Consider the following 19471-nt stretch of genomic DNA (forward strand, 5'->3'; position numbering starts at 1 on the left):
CTGATTAACTTTTCAGGTCTCAGAAAGCCAGCTTATATTAAAAATCCTTTTTTCCACACTGGCTTTGTGAACCATGTGCTAAAAGATGGGGATTATGAAGATCTATTGCAGCAAAGGCTTCAAACATTCTTCAGCTGGTTTGGCTGATGTGTAGTGCAGTCTGTGCCAAGACTCTGCCATTCTTAAACATGTCAATGAAACATATCCACCACTAGAGCTGTTCTTCATGTTTGTGACTGGTCATTTCAGTCTTTTACATGTCACTAATAATTTGTCTGAAGCATCTTGATAATGAAAGGGCAAATGAGGCTGGTATCATGTTTTAATCAGACATGGAAGAGTTTTGTTCACGTTTATGGCTATATTTTTTTATTAACTCATACAAAACAGCACTGAAGTAAAAAAACAACTGGTAGAATTTTTTTTTTTTTTTTTATCAGCAGTTGTGTGACATATAACTGCAGCTTTGGGATTTTGATAATTCACATGGTGCTACCTCCAGAAATGTGGTGTTAATACATAATTTTCAAAAAGAAATTAGAGCTGCCTTATCAATGAAAATTACTGAGACAGCCCATGTTTTAGATTATTATTTCACAGGTGTATCAGAGACTTCTTTTAAGACAAGTCTTGTGGACTTGTGGACTTAGCAGTCTTGTGGAAAGCTCACAGAAGCCAGGAAGCTGTAAGTTCAAACATCACTTGCTTTTAGTCACTTCTTGTATTTCAATGTGCTTTATACTTAGGTGCTAAACAGGGACTCACGCTCTTAATTTTAGCAGTGGATGAGTTATCAGTGTGAGCCTCTTTTTACCTGATAAATTCATGGACCAATCTGTTGAACACAATCTTTTCTGGCAGGATGGAAACAGAAGCTACTTCTTAGATATTGCAGAGTTAACTGCCACAAACATGAGTATACTGTCACCACCAGGAAAGTGGGGAATGGATTAAAGCCTTGTTTTGAACTGTCTCAGGAATACTCAACTCCAACCACCAGTAATCCTGAGTCTACATCCCTTCTGCATGACATAAATAGAAGCAGGATTATGAATGCATCATATTCACATATAACCAAGTCAGTCCCTGATCTGCGCTGAGTGTCTGGGAGGTCATACAAGATTAAAAAGTTAGTCTACTTTTCTCTTACATTTTTTAAATATTGAAAAATATATCATTTGGGAATTTTGGTAGTCCAATTAGAGAGATTTCTTTCTGCAAAAATCTGCTTCCACTCACAAAGGCAGGTTGTTCACCAGTGAAAAGCTTTGGGTAAAGGGGGACCTTGCAGTAACAAAGACTAACACAGGTGTTAGCAAGAGTGTGAAGGAAAGGAAATAGAATCACATTTTCTAAACACTCAGCTGGATGTTTGGATAAGGGATTTTTATCTATAGCAGAGTTTTGTAGTACATTTGAGATTTTTTATCTATTTCTTTTTGGCAAGTGGAAGTCCTACCTGGAAAAGTCATTCAGATTGCTCAAGCTGTTGCAGTGTTCCAGCTGAGCCTCTACTCATAATTGCCACAGATTTGGGGATGACAATGAGGAAGATGCTTTTATGCCATGACCTTCTCTCATGTGCAACAGTGGACTGCAGGTCTGCTTGAATATCCCCTTTTTTAGGATGCCACGAAATCAGAGCTCTTGCTTCTGCCCTGCTGTGAAAGATCTGCTCTTGAATGGCGAAGAGTCAAAAAGATAAGCTTCAAACAAACCCCCAACACCTGACCTTTCAGGAAGTTCAGTTCTCAACTGGAACTCTGCAGCTCATTTTACATTACCCTTTCTGAATTCTTCCTTTTAAGGAAAACATCTTTGTGGTGGCCTCGCAGTCCACTTGCAAAGAAAGAAATGAAGTCCTGTTTTCCTACTATTTGTCTTTACACTGACAAAAAGAGCAGTGACACTATTTCCACTGTTATCACACAGAAATCCATTAAACATTCTACATGTTGTGAAGAAATTTACACCTCCCTTTCCCTTTTCCTGCTGGGAATTTGTGGTAACATGGTAATTTATTTCAAGTGGAACAGAAGCATTTCTGTTTTAGTTTTCTTTTCATGTCTAGAAGTTAGAAGTTTAGTCCAAATGTAATAATGGTTAAATAATCCCTATGTCCACACTTGCACTAATGTCAGCAGTATACTTTTCACAAGAAAATAATCTTGAATACCATGTTAATAGGTTTACAGTAAGGAAAAGCTCCAATCTTTAGTTTTAAAGCAGATTAGATTTGTAGCCAGAAAAATAAAAAAATAAAATAAAAACATTTCTATGGCTTTGGGAAGACATTTTTACCTGTTCTGGAGCTGAAAGTCAAAAAGGAAAGCCTCAGGAATGAAACCCTGGCCGGATTGTGGGTACCTTCCACAAAACCTCCTTGACTTTAATATGTCAGAATTCCAGACTCCCAGTGCCATCCCCTTCCCCTCAAAAAGGCTTACTGTGCCATCCTAAAAAATCTGTGTCCTAAGCCCATATTATTTGACCTAATGGAAATTGAAAACACAACGTTACCCGAGTGCAATTAATTGGATGCAGAAGAGACAGGGATGCATTGGGGAATCAGAAGTTTCCTGACCTGTTGCTCCCAGGCCTCTTGTATGGCTCAGTTGGCTTTGGCACTCTTGCCCCCCCTCATCAGATCAAACCCTCAGGCATGGTACAGAGTTAACCTGTTTCTATCAGCATCAATACCAGGCATGGAAAACCTTTGTCCTTAAAAAGAGAATACCCGTTTCAGAACATTTATTTTTCAATGTTTTTATGGCATATATTTAGATTTTCTGTGCTCTGGGCACAGGAGTTTGCAGGTGACATTGGGGTTTAGTAACCAATACAGTTTCCATGGGTCCTCCAGGAGCAGCAGATATGACTTTGCCAGAGTCATAGTTATAGCATTTCTTTAGTACCAGACTGGATTTTTTCTCTCTTTCCAGTACTGAAGGATTTGCTGTGCTGTAAAGTTTTGACTACAGGGCACAAACTCTATTGCCAGCTATTGGGCAGAATGTATAACTGTTAACATGATTGCAATCTACAGCTCACTGAAACAGCTGCCAAGCTTTCCTTGGGATTCATGAACACTTTCTTCTCTACTATTATACTACAAAGTGTGATAGATATGAGCATTATTGATGTCAATTCTTCTTTAGATCAAATAGCTGTAGTCATGGGAAATGTTATCCTAATTCCTATATGTTCTGCACATGTGGTTAAACTAATGACTTGAAAGTCTGCTTTTATATACAGCAACTACAAAGTCAGTAGAACAGATATTTTTCCTTACCCATGAGGGAGAAGAACAGTACCACATGGCTATCATTATAAAAATGAGATTGAAGTAAAATCCTGACTTGGAATACTTGAAAGTTTAAGAATATCTAGATTTGATTTTGAGCCCTGGTCATCTCTGATTCTGAAGAGTTACAGCATATTTTAAAGGCCTGGGATATTTTCCTTTTATTTAATAGCCCTATTATTCTGATATGTTGGTTTATTCAATGTATTTTTTATTACACTGTAAATGCTTCTGAGTTATTACTAAACCACCCTTCTGACTTTGGTTTTACTTGGCAAGAAAGCATTAGTCTTATTGTTATGCATGACCTACTTGGGATTTATTGTAAAATTAAAAGTATTGCAGAAGGAAGAACAAGAGAGCAAAACCAGTGATGAATGCTAAGAATTCATGTAAGATCTGAAAGAAGTTCAGACTTGTAATAACTGGTGTGTCTCATCTTTGACTCATGGCTCTGTGTTTTCACTACATTAATCATGCCAGAAGAGTTGTCACTTCATATTTGTGAACTGTGAACGTCCATCAGGGCCAGGTCCTGTACGTGTTCCTGGATTGCAAATCGGAAATGACTGTGATCGTTATCACTTGGGCACAGGGACATCGTGTAGAAATTTGCAAACAAAAGTAGCAACTTAATCAGTGACAGAGTGAGCCTGACAGCTACCCTGCCACTTCACTGGGAATGCGGGAGCAGAGCGGGTGCCAGGACTCCTGGATCACCAGAAATATATTCATATTTAGATTGTCCGAAGGACACATCAAAGACAGTGAACAGCTTTTTGCTACTAAAATATAATTACAACCGTTCCTCTTCACTATTAGTGTGATGATTTGAATTTGTATTGAACTAGCATGAGTCTTAAACACTTAATGTCTAATTGTGGCCATTAAGTATAATGTTTGCAAATATATGTTTGGTGGCTTCTGTCTTCCCTTGTAAAACCAGATCTATTTTCAAATTTCCGCATCCAAACTGCCCATCTCTTTGTCTGCCAATCCATTTCTAACACATGTCACTGTTCTTCTATAATTTGTTATGTCTGTACTGCATGAGTGCTCATGGACGGACTTAGTAGTTCATCTATGAATTTATTTGTCCTATCTTTGTTAAGAGCAACAATAGAAACTCTACATCAGCCATAAAAAGAGAATGACAATGAGTTAGCAGACATGTAATTGAAGGCTGAAATCTTCCCCACTTCAGCTTATGATTTCATGACTTACAAAAGAATGCATCACAATAACATTGTCTTCCAGGAAGAGCTGTGATTATGATAAACCAAAGTAGGAGGGAATATTCTTGCCAGGTCCTAGAAAAAAAAAAAAAAGGGGCAAAAACACTTCTCCTAAAGTAAGGTTTTAGGACAGAGACTCTTTCATCATTCCTTTTCATTTGTCTTCTCTTTACAGTGACGTAAGTGCAGGAATATCTCCAAAAGATTTTTATTTTCAAATTTTCCCTAAATTTAAATATTTGAAATGGCTTTTATTCTTCAGAGCTACATTAAAAAAGAGATTTTTCAATCCAGTTATCTTGTTATTGCTGCTGAGTTTGTGCTCAATGCTAAGCATAGAACAGCCCAATTCTGCTCCTCATTATTACAATTCCAGTATGGTTATTCCTTTAGCACTTGATGGAAATAAAAGTGCTTATTTCCACTATATGAACTCTCTAGAGAAACCCACAGTTCTACATTTTTCATGTAGAGATTGTGGCACTCAAGAAGTAAACTCAGGGCAAAAATTTGATCCCTGTAATCATAGCCTGAATCTCACTCCAGCAACTGGGGATGAAGGAGATTGTATTAGCACATGTTTACAAAAAGAAAATGTGATTGCTCTCTTTCAAAATCTCAAGAGGAATATAATGAAAAGAGGGACCAGAATTGTCTTTGTATGCTTTGGCTGCTCTCATATTTCCTATAAAAAAAGGTCTTATCTTTCTATATGATTATTAAAGCCATAAATGGATTTATATCTCAAACTATATCATTTCAAATTATCCAGGGCACTTTTATCTTATTAAGTTTCCTGGTCTTTTCTACAGGCTAATTCTAATACATGATATTTCATTATATTGTTTAGTGACTTTCAGTTATTTCCAATGCTAGTTGTAGAACAGATTTCATAATCTATTTGGTGGAATTAACTCATCCTTATTTTAAGTATACATACCTGCATGTGCATATGTAAATGTATGCACACGTGTACTGAATATGTGATAGTTTCACTCTGAGATTTTTATGAATTTTTCTGATTTTAATAATTATTGGAAGGAAGTATTTGGCAAGATCTTATTTATGTATTTTAATACACTCTTTGACATGTATGAAGGCAATTTTTGTAGGCTGCACATATTTTGGCAGGACCATCTTCCTGGTATGCAGTTACACATTCATTATAATGCTGAGAATTATAGGTATGTCTGGAGGCACTTAGAGATTAATGAGTGTACATATATATATAGAATTTCAAGAATGGGAAGAAAAGGTGTTGGAGTTTGTACTAGCAGTTAACTTTTTTTATAGTGCTGTGGGAAATTGAAGCTCTTAGTTTACTACTACAGATATTTATAGAAGTTTCATTTATTTATATTTCTTATATGAATTTTTTAAAATTATGAAGTGATTCCAGTGAAATGTATCAATTTTTTAATGTCTGTATTAAAACTAAGGTAAACATTGCCACTTATCCAGAACACCTATCATTAAAGTGCTTGTGCCCAGATTATTGCAATAAAAGTTGAGAACCATAAATATAGCCAAAATTTATAAGACACAAATGAACATTGCTGCCTACAGAGATTAAACCCCATAATTTAGGAGATATTACATATATGCTCATGTAAATCTATGCACATAAATACTGTGTGTGAGAATATGTAAACTCTTGTCTAGATATTAATCCCTTATTGACTGAAGGAGTTCAGCAGCTTTCAGGCTTCAACCTCCCTGGGCTCTGCAGGGGAATGGATTTTACAACACATAGAGGTTTTGCTCTTTGCTATATTAGGTACCAATGGACAAGAAGATCTTTCTTCAATATTGACTAAAATCATGTTGTTGGGGCCAAATGCTGAATGCAAGACATATAGCAAAACAAAATAGACTTGCGATTTTTAGGCAAGGAAAGGAGAAGAAAAGGACAGGGTTCTTGATTAAAATATTATTATTCTTTGTAGTCTAGATAGGATTTTTATAAACATTTTTTGCTAAATAAGATATGTTGAGTTGAGGAATCTCATTTGCTCACAAATACCTTGTCCACACAGCTGCTCTAGCTTGTCAGAGGTTTTATCAAGTCTGAAGTTGGTAGCAGGATCCTCTGCTGTCAAGCATGAATCCTGAACCATGAGCCATTTTGTCCATGAAGATTTGTTTCTGTTTCTATTTCTCCTTGTGTTTGGAAGTAAAGTTAGCTTCATAAGCACTGATTGTGGATACAGAGTCTTCCTGCACTTTATCAATTTTTTTGAACAAAGCAAAACCCTACCATGATTCAGTCCTTACCAGGTGCCAATGAGACATCATAGGACAGGGAGTACACAGTAAGATTTACATTTCCTGTAACAGTCAAACTTGAGGAAGCTTTCGTTACTCCCTATCATCTAGGAAAAGATCTGAGATAGGTTTCAGTTCTCCTCACCAGTGGGTGATTTATGATAGAAGCACACACACAGAGGATGTGAACATGTAGCCTGCAGATCATGAGTTCTGGTTTGTGTTATAAGATTAATGGGATGCCTAGAGTGGATGTTTTGTTGATTTCTCTGGGATGAAGGTAAAAATAAGTATTTGTCTGGAAGAGTGAGGAAGTTGGTTTTTGGACAAGGGGATACCCTTGAATTCCTGTAGGCCCAAGTGTACTGAAATTGCAGCATTTTCAGTGATTTCAGTACATGAAACTTATGATTTATGCCATGTAAACTTCCAATTTAAGCTTTCGAAAAGGATTAAAAATGGAGATTTTGTTGGCATTTGATAAAATGTACTGCATCCTCAGTTGACTTTGAGACTTCGTGTCAGGTTAATGAAAGGTAATCTGCAACCTCCACAGGAAAGAGAGAAAAATGGTAATAAAAAAGAATTTGTGATCTTTTCATCAGGAAGATCCTAAGACAGAACTGAAGAGCTGAAGGCAGAGCACATGGCAATGAATAAAGAGATTCAGCTTCTCAGTGAGATATATATCTATATATATAAAATACAAAAAAAAATATCATTGTTGAAAGACTAGAGCATAAAATCATTAAGTCTTAATTTCACAAACTTTCTTGGAAAATTGTGCCCATATGTCATAGTGGTGAGTGTCAGAAACCAAGCAGAATTAAAAATAGGTTGAGTTGTACAATGTTAAATCATTATACTATCTCCTCTAACACGTATAGATTCGAAACAATATTCCAGCTTCCCAGGTTCATTGAAAGTTTAGATTTAAGCTAAATCTAAACTGGCAGAGAATACAGCAAGCAGAACTATTTATGCAGTTTAAGATTACATTTTTCAAGAACCATATTCAAAGCAGTAAGGAGATATTTCAGCAGAAGTAATTTTGATTATGTCATATGTGCATAAGCTAGAAATGAGCAAAAAAGTGTTTAAATATTCTTCACAGAAGTTGTTCCAAAATTAGTGTTTCTGAAAATTAGACCTCACCAAAAGTATATTTTCTGAAGAAAATTAATTAGTTCCACATTTTAATAGAAAATGATTTTTTAAAAAAATCCCCACAGATGTTAATGTGCTTAGGGTGATATGACAGATGTTGCATTTTCACAACTATGTCTTCCCTTTCCTGGTGTATAATGAGGATGGTTCAGATTTTCAGTCAACTGTAAAACCAAATGAATTTAGTTTATAAAATTAAGTGGTTTAGAAAATGATCAAGAAAGAAAAATATCATCCACACAGTTACAACATTTATAAATGTTAACATTCAACAAGATAATTCTTTGAACCAGAAATATTACTAATCAGTAAAAAATTAGAACATATTATTATGATTAAATGTTATCAGAAGCTACCTTGTGGGACCCATTTAATCATGTTTGATGTGATTCTCGGTTCTGCTGCTTACTGACTTCATTAAGACTTAAGGTAAAAAAAATAGTTGTATTAACTAATATTCATACTAAAGTAATTGAAATTTATTCCTAAATGTTTTACATTCTTTTGTAGAAGAGGTAATCAATGGCATTTCAAGTGACAAATTTCCTTCATAATGATTTTTGGGTTTTAGGTCTAGAAATGGCTAAGCTTTTAGAATGACAAAACTTAAAAAAGAAAAGGAAATATTTCTTGCCACATAATGAGGAACTGAAATTCATATTTGAATATTACACTATTGGGTAAACCTAGCTGGGGTGTCCTTAAATATCTTGAAACAAATAACTTTGTGTTGCCCATATCTTGTATTTCTATTGATAATTTATTAATTAAAAAATATTTCCCTTTCCAGTTTCCTAAGATTTTAGTGGGATGCCGCACAGCATATTCTTCCACCATCATTATCAATTACTATCTCTTACATTTTATGTACTTTACTTTGTACATAAGAATTGTACAAAGATGCCAAGATATCCATAAGATTGGATATCTGCAAATTGATTTTTTAGAGATTAAAGCTTTGAAAGCAGCCTAATAAAAGTAACTTGAGTTTAGGAAATTTCTGCCAGTTTATAATTGCAGAGGTAGTTCATGAAATAATTTCTCAGGTGGTTCTGCAGAGTGCCGCCCTATGGATGAATATTCATACATTCAGAAACTTCCTCAATGAATGTCCTAATTTGATTGATTTGGTCAATTCAGAACAGTTCCTTTTATTTATATCATTATGTGTGGCTTGCTTTTCTTGGTTTGGTTTTTTGTTTGTTTGGTTGGGTTTTTTTTGAATTTTTATCATTTAAATTCATGACTCCTCTGTTTTCTTGACTTCCTTCAAAAATCTCATTAGGAGATGGGTCTTCCAAACTTTTTCTCAGTTCAATGGAGATTTTACTATAGAGTTTATTCCAAATATTGAGCCTGCAACCTTAGGTCTGAAGCACAGTAATAGAAAGACCTATGATTAATGAAATCAAGATAAATAGAAAGAACTATACAATGACATAATCTGTCTGATCTTTTCCTGAAATATTCTCCACAGCAATGGACTTTTCACAGTTTGCTCACAGAAGAATCCTTACCAATATTTTTTTACCTGTACTGTTAGAAGACTTTTCATCAAATGTATAAAAATTAACCTTCCAATACTGAAGCTTCATGGATGTGGGAAACAGGTTATTCACTTTCCTTTTACATTTTTGTGTTAGTCCAGTAAGTTATTTTCTTGTTAGACTTCCTGTCAAGCATTTCAATCCTCAGCATTTCTAAGTCTTTCAATTTTTTAAATTAATGACAATTCTTTGCCTTCTGTACAATTTTCCAAATAATGTATATCTTTCTTGAACTGCAACATACAGAACTGAAAACAAAACTGCTGCAGACAATATACTGATGCTGAATGCAGCAGAAAGATTACTTCACCTGTTTTGGAATAATCTCATACATGTGCTATCCCTGATTTCTTCTGACAAAAAGATGTCTGGTCCTTATCTGAAGAGGAAAACCTGCTTGATTTGGGGTTTTGGTTTGTTTGGTTTTTTCGCTTGCAGAAAGAGTCTTCTACATTTATAGCACACTTTATTTTACTGAAGGATGATATAAACCCAAGCTCAACCTCCATGAGGACAACAATCATTAGTATATTGGAAATCAACCAGACAAGAAATCTCTGTATTGCTCAGCTGGGGCTGAATCAAACAGTTTTTAGTTATTGTGTGAGGAGAATGCAGCTGTGGTTTCACTGGTCGCAGTGGAATTGCATCTATTGAATTATGTCTTATAGCCAGACAGTAAATATGATATGCCAAAGATTCAGACATTCAAGGAATCAAGGACTTAAGGAGAAGTATCATTTATGTGTTTGGAACATTTGGTTTGGGAAAAACAGTCCAATGCTTCAGTTCAGAAATGAACACACATTCCCTGCAAGTCATTGTTTGTTTCTCTGTCAGGAACAGAATTTGGGAAACCACACTATTGAGATTGAGGGTTGAGATACAAAAAATATCTGAGCAAGAAGTCAAAATGAGAAGTTGCAATATTACAGAAACATATGAAAATTCAAAACAAGTACAGAATAATTGTGCAAGTATCATGCTCATATTTACTTTTATTTATGTGCAACTGAAAAACTAACGGGTTTATTTTATTGTTGCTTTAAGGCTAGAACTCTGGGTAGATTAATTAAAAAAAAAAGGAAATGTTTTTACAGCCAGATTTTCTTATAAGTGTTTGTTTGACTACATATGGATTTGGTGGATTAGTTTTCTGCTTCCTCTTAGAATTTAAACCTAAAAATATATTTCATAAGCAATGTATTTCATAACCAGTATATTTCATAACCTATGATTTTGTGAAAGCCCCATATACCACATATCCCAATATGCCTTTCTATGAGTCCAATTTTTGTAGTAGTCACTTAAAGATTTCACTTCAGCTTGCAAGGTTGTTTTCATAATTTTACTGGAGTTACCCATATGATCCTGTACCATCTTAATGTAGGTAATGAAGTAAGGTTGTTTCAAAAGTAGTGCAGATTAGAGTTTTAGCATTTGTGCATTATTCATTTCTTTTATGTGCCATCCATCTTCATTGTCCTTGATTCCCAGTAATCACATACCAACAGAAATTTTGCAAGGATTGTTGTTCTCTACTCATTGGATTTGTAATAGGTGAAGGTTGAATCATTGTAAAATAACCATTTTATCAATTTTCCCTCATTTACAGATAACCTATAGAATATATTTTTAAATAAATGCAATATTGGCTTTTTCAATACATGAATAAAATAACTTTTCTCAGTGATAAAGTCTTTCCTAACCTCTTTCTACTTCAAATCTCAAAGAAATTCAAAAGTATTCTATATATTTCTACTTCTTCCAGCTTATTCCCACTAAGTCTGTTTGTGTACTTATAAAACACAATTCACATAAAATGTCATTTTTCTATCTCACTCCTTGAGGCAGTTTGTCACTGTGGGGAGGTATGACCTTCCCTCAAACAGAAAAATAAAGAAAGAATAATTGAACTTTCATTGGTTGGGTTGTGGTGTAGCATTACTAGTACTTATTCATGTTTGCAAACCAAGGCAACACGCAACCACTCTTACAGAATAACACTGGACATTGTCTTTCTGTATTTCCAAATAATGTGCAGTCTATGGTAGGAGGAGAACAGTCCATGATTACTGTAATTTGTAGTCTTGTTGTAAGGCACTGTATGAAAATGTCTTCTGGGAATCATACCAATTCTTAACATATAGCTCTTACTTGGGACCAGCATTACTTGATCAAAGTAAAAGAAAAAACTCTTATTTTATTTACAAGCCATCTGCCACAAACACTTATCATTACATAGACCCTAATTTACTGTTTCCATTTTAATAGTTCTATTAGTGTTTTGGTGGTTTCTATGAAGGTTATTCAATAGACATTGTCCAGAAAAGGCTAGATACTCTTAATATGTAATCCTCTGGAATGTTTATTAACCAATAACACTGAATCTTCTGACAGTTTTATTTCTGAGAATGTTACAACGTTCTTATGCATCCCACCGGTAATTCAGCATTACCCATAACTCCTCTGCAATGTGATGACTCTTACTGAAAGCAGATGCAGCCAAATTAATAACAAGGACATCAATTTACTGTGAAAACCCATATAGTTGGAGGGGTGGGATGAGGGCAAAAAAATGCAGAATATAATTCTGTTTCATTTTTGGAAAAATAAGTGGCTGAAATAAGTAGATACAGTAATTTAAGTACTTGTTTAATTCAGAGTGTCTGGAGGAATTGAATTTAACTTCATTATAGGATGAAGGAATTCTAGAAAATTACTTAAACCCCTAAATGTTCTTTAATTTGCTTCTGTGAATAGGTTTCCATGTGTCAAATCTTTGGTGAGGCCACCCTGCAAGGATCCTTTTATCACCTAGTAAATAGATGCTATTGCTCCTAACTAACCACAAAGAATGCTCAGTTCATGTGCTTAATACAAGGTCTCCAGAGAAGGCAAGGCTTCAGATGAAATTCCATGCTTGGTCATAATGAACCTGGTAAATTGCTGGCTTCCTGCAATAAAAATAATAGGTGAAATCTTGGCCTATGGAAGCCAATGGGAATTTTGGCATTGATTTTAGCAGGGCCAGTATTGCAGCCAATAAATCTACAGATCAAACTAAAAGAAGTAGGAAAAGGGAGGAAGGAAGGGGAATTAATGTAACAAAATCCCTATATTATTTCATTTCTTGTTCAACCCCCCTTTGCCTGAGTGAATAGCTCTTGATACTCCAGAGATGTGCTCACAGAAAATATTGCGGCGGTATTCTGAACAACAAATATTTACAAAAGCATTTAATGAGTAATTCTGAAACAGGAAAGTCAGCTTTGTTGTTATAAGGAGTCAGTCTCAGATTAAATTTGAGGCTATTTTAGGGGTGAGTAACGGATGGCAATTGCCAAAGACTGGATACCATGGGACAGTGTTAGACTGGAATAATTAAAAGTATGAGTTATACAATACGCCTCAATCTGTGGTTGTGTTTTTGCTAGACAAATCTGCTGCAACTCCACACAGATGCAATCACAATCACAATCAATCACAATCACAATCCTCTCTGAAATGTGACTAAAGTAACAGGCAAAGAAATTTACTTAAAAATATGCATTTCTTTTTATATTTATTTCTCTATCTTATTTATATGTGAAAACATCTAATTTCTGATTTCTGATGTGTAACAAATGCTGTTACCATTTTTGCAGCAGTTTTCAGCGGCATCCATTGCACATATACACCACATTCATCATGTACAGCATGGCAGTTTCAGAAAGCTCCAGGCTAGCAAATCAAGCACTGTACAGCTAAAATACAGACATGCTATGCTCCTATCTGCAACCAAAAGACATTGGATGTGAGGAAATGTGTGTGCTGGTAACCTGTCATGAGCAGTACCATGGTTGGAGAACTCTGTGTTTCATTAGGAAGCGAAATTCATCAGAGGAATTGAACTTCTTGTTCAGATGTTCCAGAATCAGTCTCCATATTCTGGACCTGAATATGGAAAAGGACAATCACCCAGTTTATGGGGCTCATTCACAAGGACTATTTGCAATCAAGAGATAGTTTGGGGGAAAAAAATCAAAACATCCATAGGACGTTCACTTTAGTTTTGACCATGATGGTTATTGTTTCTTCATACTGGGATAAAAAAAACAAACAAATAAAACATTGACAACTGTCTTATTCAGAAAATATTTTACACTGTGGCAGTGTCCTGTTTCTGTAATAATGTTCATAAAACTAGTAGGTGCACATAAATGATCAAACTTGTAATAAATATATTGTGAGCTCAACTGAAGTGACTCATTAGAATATCTAACAGTCATGGCCCCTAGGCACAGGTGTACATATAGAAAAAAATGAAAGCAGCCATTCTTAGTAATGACACTCTATAACTGACTACCACTCCTTTTTGCAGTATTTAAATCAACTCCATCTGGTTCTTGCTATTTATTTGCGCAACTTACCTGTCACAGTGACTAACTACTAACTAAGGACTAAATCTTCACTGGGTTTAAACCAGCTGGACTCCAACTGGCTATGTCAGTGGAAGGTATTGAAAACTATGTTCTGGGCCACCTATCTTTATGTTAAAGCTCTATGGAGTACATCAGGACAGACCAGGTACTTATATAAGTAAGAAACAATCTCATCATACTGTAGACTAGCCCTGGGTTTATGGCCTGCTGTGGCAGGACAAGGACACTGTCAGCTAAAAGGGAATGATTCTGTCTACATAGACTAAAACAAACTGCAACAAAAAGCGCCCCTCTCTGGGATACTTCATTTATTTAGAGGGTTCTTGTTCAGATTCTGTTCAAGAATTTGCGATGTAAGACCAAATATCAAGACCAAAAAAGCAAAAGAGCAAAAAAGCTTTCTATGCTTTTTGGCCAACAACTTCCTTCTTTTATTGGCATGACAGTGTCACCATTCCTTTACAAATTTTTGATCTCAAAGCTGTGTTTGTTGCTAAGTTTCTAAAAAATCATTTGGGGGATTAAATGGAAATAAAAAATCATATCCCTGAATGACAGACATAAACCAGAGGATGTAGGATATGATAGGATCTCTTCCATGGAAGACTCACATGTAAGTTATGATGAACAAATAGGGTTTTATGTTTTCCTCTGTTGTGCATTGCTCTTTTAGGGTTTCATTTTGAAGCTGCTATCTCCATGACAAATGTTTACTGCAACCTTGACACAGACCATGATACTTGGAAAAATCTCAGGACTCCATCTGACAGGGGGAGATAGTCAGATCCCACCCCAATAGTCATATGGTCAACTAAGACTTGAGATCCTCCCCTGAAAATATTAAAATTTCTGCTTTTGACAAGAATGCCAGCTATGCACCCTTTATAACACCAGAATGCCTAAACAGGTAAAAATACTACAGCTACAACCTTTTGTCTTTTACAGCTTGAGAACTACATTGTGGAAAACATGAAATCAGAGATGGTGCAGCTGCAGCAGAATGCTGTGCAGAACCACACTGCTACCATGCTCGAGATAGGGACCAGCCTGCTCAGCCAGACAGCAGAGCAGACAAGAAAACTCACGGATGTTGAAACCCAGGTATGTTCCCAGCATGGTTTTCAAAAAGCTGTTAATTGCAGAGAACATTTCCCAAACTCTTTCCTTTCTAATGCATTACCACACAAAACATTTCAACACAGGGTCCAGGAAACACACTTTGTTTCTTGGTAAGAACAGCATTGATGATTGACCCTTGTTATGTGTCTTTCTTTTGATTTCATTTGGTTAGTATATTTAGCTCTGTGTGTGCCACAAACGTAGGACTGCCCAGGAAACTAGATCAGCATTTGACTTTCAATAAACTCAGCTCCCTATTGTTGATGATACAAGTGTCAGGCTAAATAATGAGTAACAGGATAAATCACAGCTTTTGGTCTTCATTGTTGTTGTATATCAATCATTTCCCAATTTTTCAAGCTCTGTAGGACAACAAAAATGGACAATTCAGATTGCTCTGTGAATGTCAACGATTTCAAACAAAAATAAGGCACTGAACTGCCAGCACCACAAAAGAGAGAAAGCAGGGGAAAGCTAAAGCAGGAGCTCTATTTACAAAATAGCAGATGCAACACTTTGACTTCATTCTGAGTACTCTTGCACGTTTCTGGTTTAAGCATGCTTTGTAAGAATGCATGTCTGAGGCACATCTCTTGTTTTTTCTATTGAAATGAAGCTTGTTTGGCAGTCACCTTGCCTCTTTCTGCTGATCTGCTACTATCCTACAATTTTAGAGTGCCAGAATATCAGCTGGTACATATCAGTGCAGTTTGATTGAGTTCATCTGCACCAGCTGAGCAGCCAAGGTTAAAAAAGGACTTAGAAACAATTTTTGACAAATCATAAAATCAGAATTAAATTATTATATTATGCTGCTAAAACAAAATATCTAGGACAACATAAACATTAATGTTTTTGATTTATCCTTAAGGTGCTAAATCAAACATCCAGACTTGAAATTCAGCTGCTGGAAAATTCCCTGTCAACATACAAGCTAGAAAAACAGCTGCTACAACAGACACACGAAATCCTGAAAATTCATGAGAAAAATAGGTAAGAGTGAGTAATTGGTCTCTTCTCTGTTCATTACAAAGTGGTCTGTGTATACTTTGTTTTAAGCAACTGATGAAAGCAGCAAATGTGGTAAGTGGACAGCATAGGTAATATTTATGAACTCACTAAAACACCTGGGGTGTGAACTTACACTATATTATGTCCTGTGTGGTGAAAAAACTATTTACCAACACAACTTTTTAAGCAGTAAATTTAGAGTTGGGAAGTAGCTCCAGTGTTCCCTTTCTGTGACACAGAGATTCAGCACCTGAAGTCACTGGGCTTAGCAATTCAGTATGCCAGAGAGCATGCGTGGTGAGCTGACCTTGTCTGGGATGCCAGACGCCCACCCAGACACTCTCTCACTCCCCCTCATCATCAGAACAGGGAGGAAATATGATGAAAAACTCATGGTTGAGATAAAGACAGGGAGATCACTCATCAGTTTCTGTCATGGGCAAAACAGCCTTATTTACTACCAATTAATAACAGTGTAGGATGGTGAGAAACAGAAACAAACCCAAAAAGACCTTTCACCTCTACCTCCCCTTCTTCCCAGGGTCAGCTTCACCACTGATTCTTCTATATGCCCCCTGAGCAGTACAAAGGGATGAGGAATTGGGGTTGTAGACAGTAGACAAAGCACAACACTTTGCCTTGCCTTCTTCCTCAAGTTTTTTCCCTTCTCCAGCATGGTTCTTTCCCACAGGCTTGTGTACTTCAGGGTAAAAATGCTCCACATGGACTCTGCACAGGTGTTAGCTTCCTTCTGGACATATCTGCTCCACTATAGGGTCCTCCATGGGAAATATCTGCTCCACCATGGCCTCTCCCATAGGCTGCAGGGCTGTGTCTGCTCCAGTGCCTCCTTCCTTGTCCTTCTCTAACCGTGGTGTCTGCAGCGTTGCTTCTCTCCGTTGTTCCCTCACTCCTCGCACTGTACAGCTGACTGGAACCAGCTGTGCCCCAGGAAGGGCAGCTCTGGCCCTTCCTCACAGCAGCTGCACCTGGGCACTGGCACCCAGGACAGTGGGAAAAGCTGCTCCCCTTCCTGACTGCTCTTTGAAACACCCAATACATGGCTGCCTCTGTGGTGGGCAGGTGTGAGCAGGGAGGGCAGGGAGCGCTCTGACTCCTCAGCCTCACTCTTCTGGAATGAACAACTGTGAAGTCTGACTAGGACTAAGGTTTTATTTCCTCTCTCTACATTTGATATTAAAATGAGGCAAACAGCTTTTAAGATGAGGCAGAGACTGAAGCATGTGATACAAGCTGTTGAGGACTGTTTCTTCCAAAGAGAGCAGTGTGACCCCATGCTGCTGAACAGGAATTGGCAGCTGAGGCAGAAAAACCTTGCCCAGGGTTATGCATAAGGCAGACTAGCACCATAGTGGGCAAGAGGCTACAGGGTAAAGAAGGCAAAATACAGGTAGTGATGAAAAATAGAAAATAATGATACGAAGAAATGTGCTTGTAAAATGTGTCTAGTTGCAAAGCTGGTTGAATAATATATCATTATTGCTACTGATTATGAAAACCAGTTTAATGCATTTAATCTAAAAACTGTTTGCAACCAATAATTCCAGCAAATGTTATTCTGAAGAAACTGAATTACACTAAAAACTCTTGAACTCCAGAGATGTCCCTTAACCAAATAGAAGTGTGAATAAATTAGTGTTGGATTAACTTTGTCTTTAGCAATCTGAAAAATAGGTAATTCACCTAAACTGCTTGTGTGTGCTCTCCCTGTAATCCACAGACAGATTGGCAGGGGGCTAGTTCATTCTACATATTTTACAAATTTATTTCATAATTGACTTAATTCAAGCATTAGTTAAGTATATAAGTACTTGTACTCTTATCTGCTGCAATATGATTAGCAACACAATTTTGTTGGCTGCTTAAGAGACTGTGTCTTGTATATTTGGGATGTATTTATTTAAGTTAGGAATGAATCAGAGTAAAAAGCCTTCATGGCAGTAAACAAATAAGCCCTACTTGAACTGACCTTTGACTTGGCTGACATTATGATATAATGGATTTTGAAAAGTCAGAAGAAAAGAAGGGCTATTTTTAAAAGCACATTTTTTGTTGTTTTTCTCAGAGGTAGAGGTATTTATTCATAGATGAAAAAGCTCACAGAATTTTATCTTGTAGCAAAGCAAGGACCTGGCATGCATTGTGTGAGTCCTTTTAAAGTCTCCTTGGACTGATAAAATTAGGGAGAAGGCAGTGTTATAATTACACTAAAATGTGGATCATCCACTCTTGTATCATCATCATCTCTTCACAGAGAACTGTAGACTTGGCCTTGCAGGTTCTAAATTTGAAATCAATTATGTGTGTGTCAAGTTGAATGTGGGACAAATCTTGGTGACCTCAGCAGACACTAGGCTTCTGGACATGCCAACAATTTTAGCTTGCTTAAATTTAAACAAAATTGGCAGATTACTCATCAGGCTGTGTTTAGTAGCTATTTGCAGTTAGGTACTCATAATCCCTCTCCATATCACTTACACACCAATAAATGGAGACAAATCCTTTCTTCCACATTATGTAGGTGGACTGTAAGCTATTTTGGAAAGAATCTTTCTTTTGCAATAGGTTGACAGCACAGTGGGATCTAGTGTAGGAGCTATTGTCTCTGCAGAAACAATCAAAAGAGATCGTGTACTTTGAGCTAATAAATTGTGTCTCTGTGCTAAAATTTCCTCTATATAAAATAAAAATTAAGATATTAATCACGTTCAATCAATTGAATTTTGGATTAAAGGAATGCAAAAATCTCATAGTAACAGTAACTGACCGTTGATGTACTATAGTAACTTGCAAATTATTCTTAAATAAAATTAACACTGCATATCATCAAGGGAGCAGTGCATGTTCTTTAGACTAGAAATATGTCTATTCTTGGCCTTTCTCTTTACTGCCTGTCTCTGCTCAGAAGAGGGGCCAATTTTTTTTTTTTTTTTATTCCACTGAAATGGAAGATATTCTATGGCATAAGTAGAGTCACATTTGCCTTAGAATCATGTGTCTATTGAGTGTTCTCATGCCATAAATAATTTGGTTTTGTGGGTTCCCACCCACTATAATGTAAACGGTGGTTTCTTCCATTGCCATTTTTTTCCCACAAGAGCTTTCTAAATGCTATTTTGATTTATTCTTGAAAGATTTCCCTTCTTAAGTGCCTTATGAACCCCCTTTTTTTTTCCCCCAGAGTGTACCAGCTGCATTTGATTTATAGTGTGCCATTTGTTACAATAAGCAAGTGTAAGAAAACTTTCTATTTTCTAAAATGAAACAAATGAGGAAAAATATAATGGAATTCTGGATCTTCCATCAACAAATCGTGGAAGTGAAATTTAAACATAAAATCTTGCTTGAATTTGCAGAAAATAATACTGGATTAACACA

The 19471-nt window shown here is 36.2% G+C and overlaps 1 protein-coding gene across 1 annotated transcript in view; it reads left to right on the forward strand.

The window, feature by feature from the left end:
* The window catches only part of ANGPT1 (angiopoietin 1), a 151701-nt gene that overhangs the window by 53955 nt on the left and 78275 nt on the right, over window positions 1-19471 (forward strand). Inside the window, exons 2-3 of the mRNA XM_036406337.2 lie at window positions 14888-15043; window positions 15933-16054. Coding sequence (XP_036262230.1) covers window positions 14888-15043; window positions 15933-16054 — 278 coding nt within the window. The remainder of the gene's footprint in view (window positions 1-14887; window positions 15044-15932; window positions 16055-19471) is intronic.

Source organism: Molothrus ater, chromosome 1, assembly GCF_012460135.2.
Source record: "Molothrus ater isolate BHLD 08-10-18 breed brown headed cowbird chromosome 1, BPBGC_Mater_1.1, whole genome shotgun sequence".
NCBI lineage: Eukaryota > Metazoa > Chordata > Aves > Passeriformes > Icteridae > Molothrus > Molothrus ater.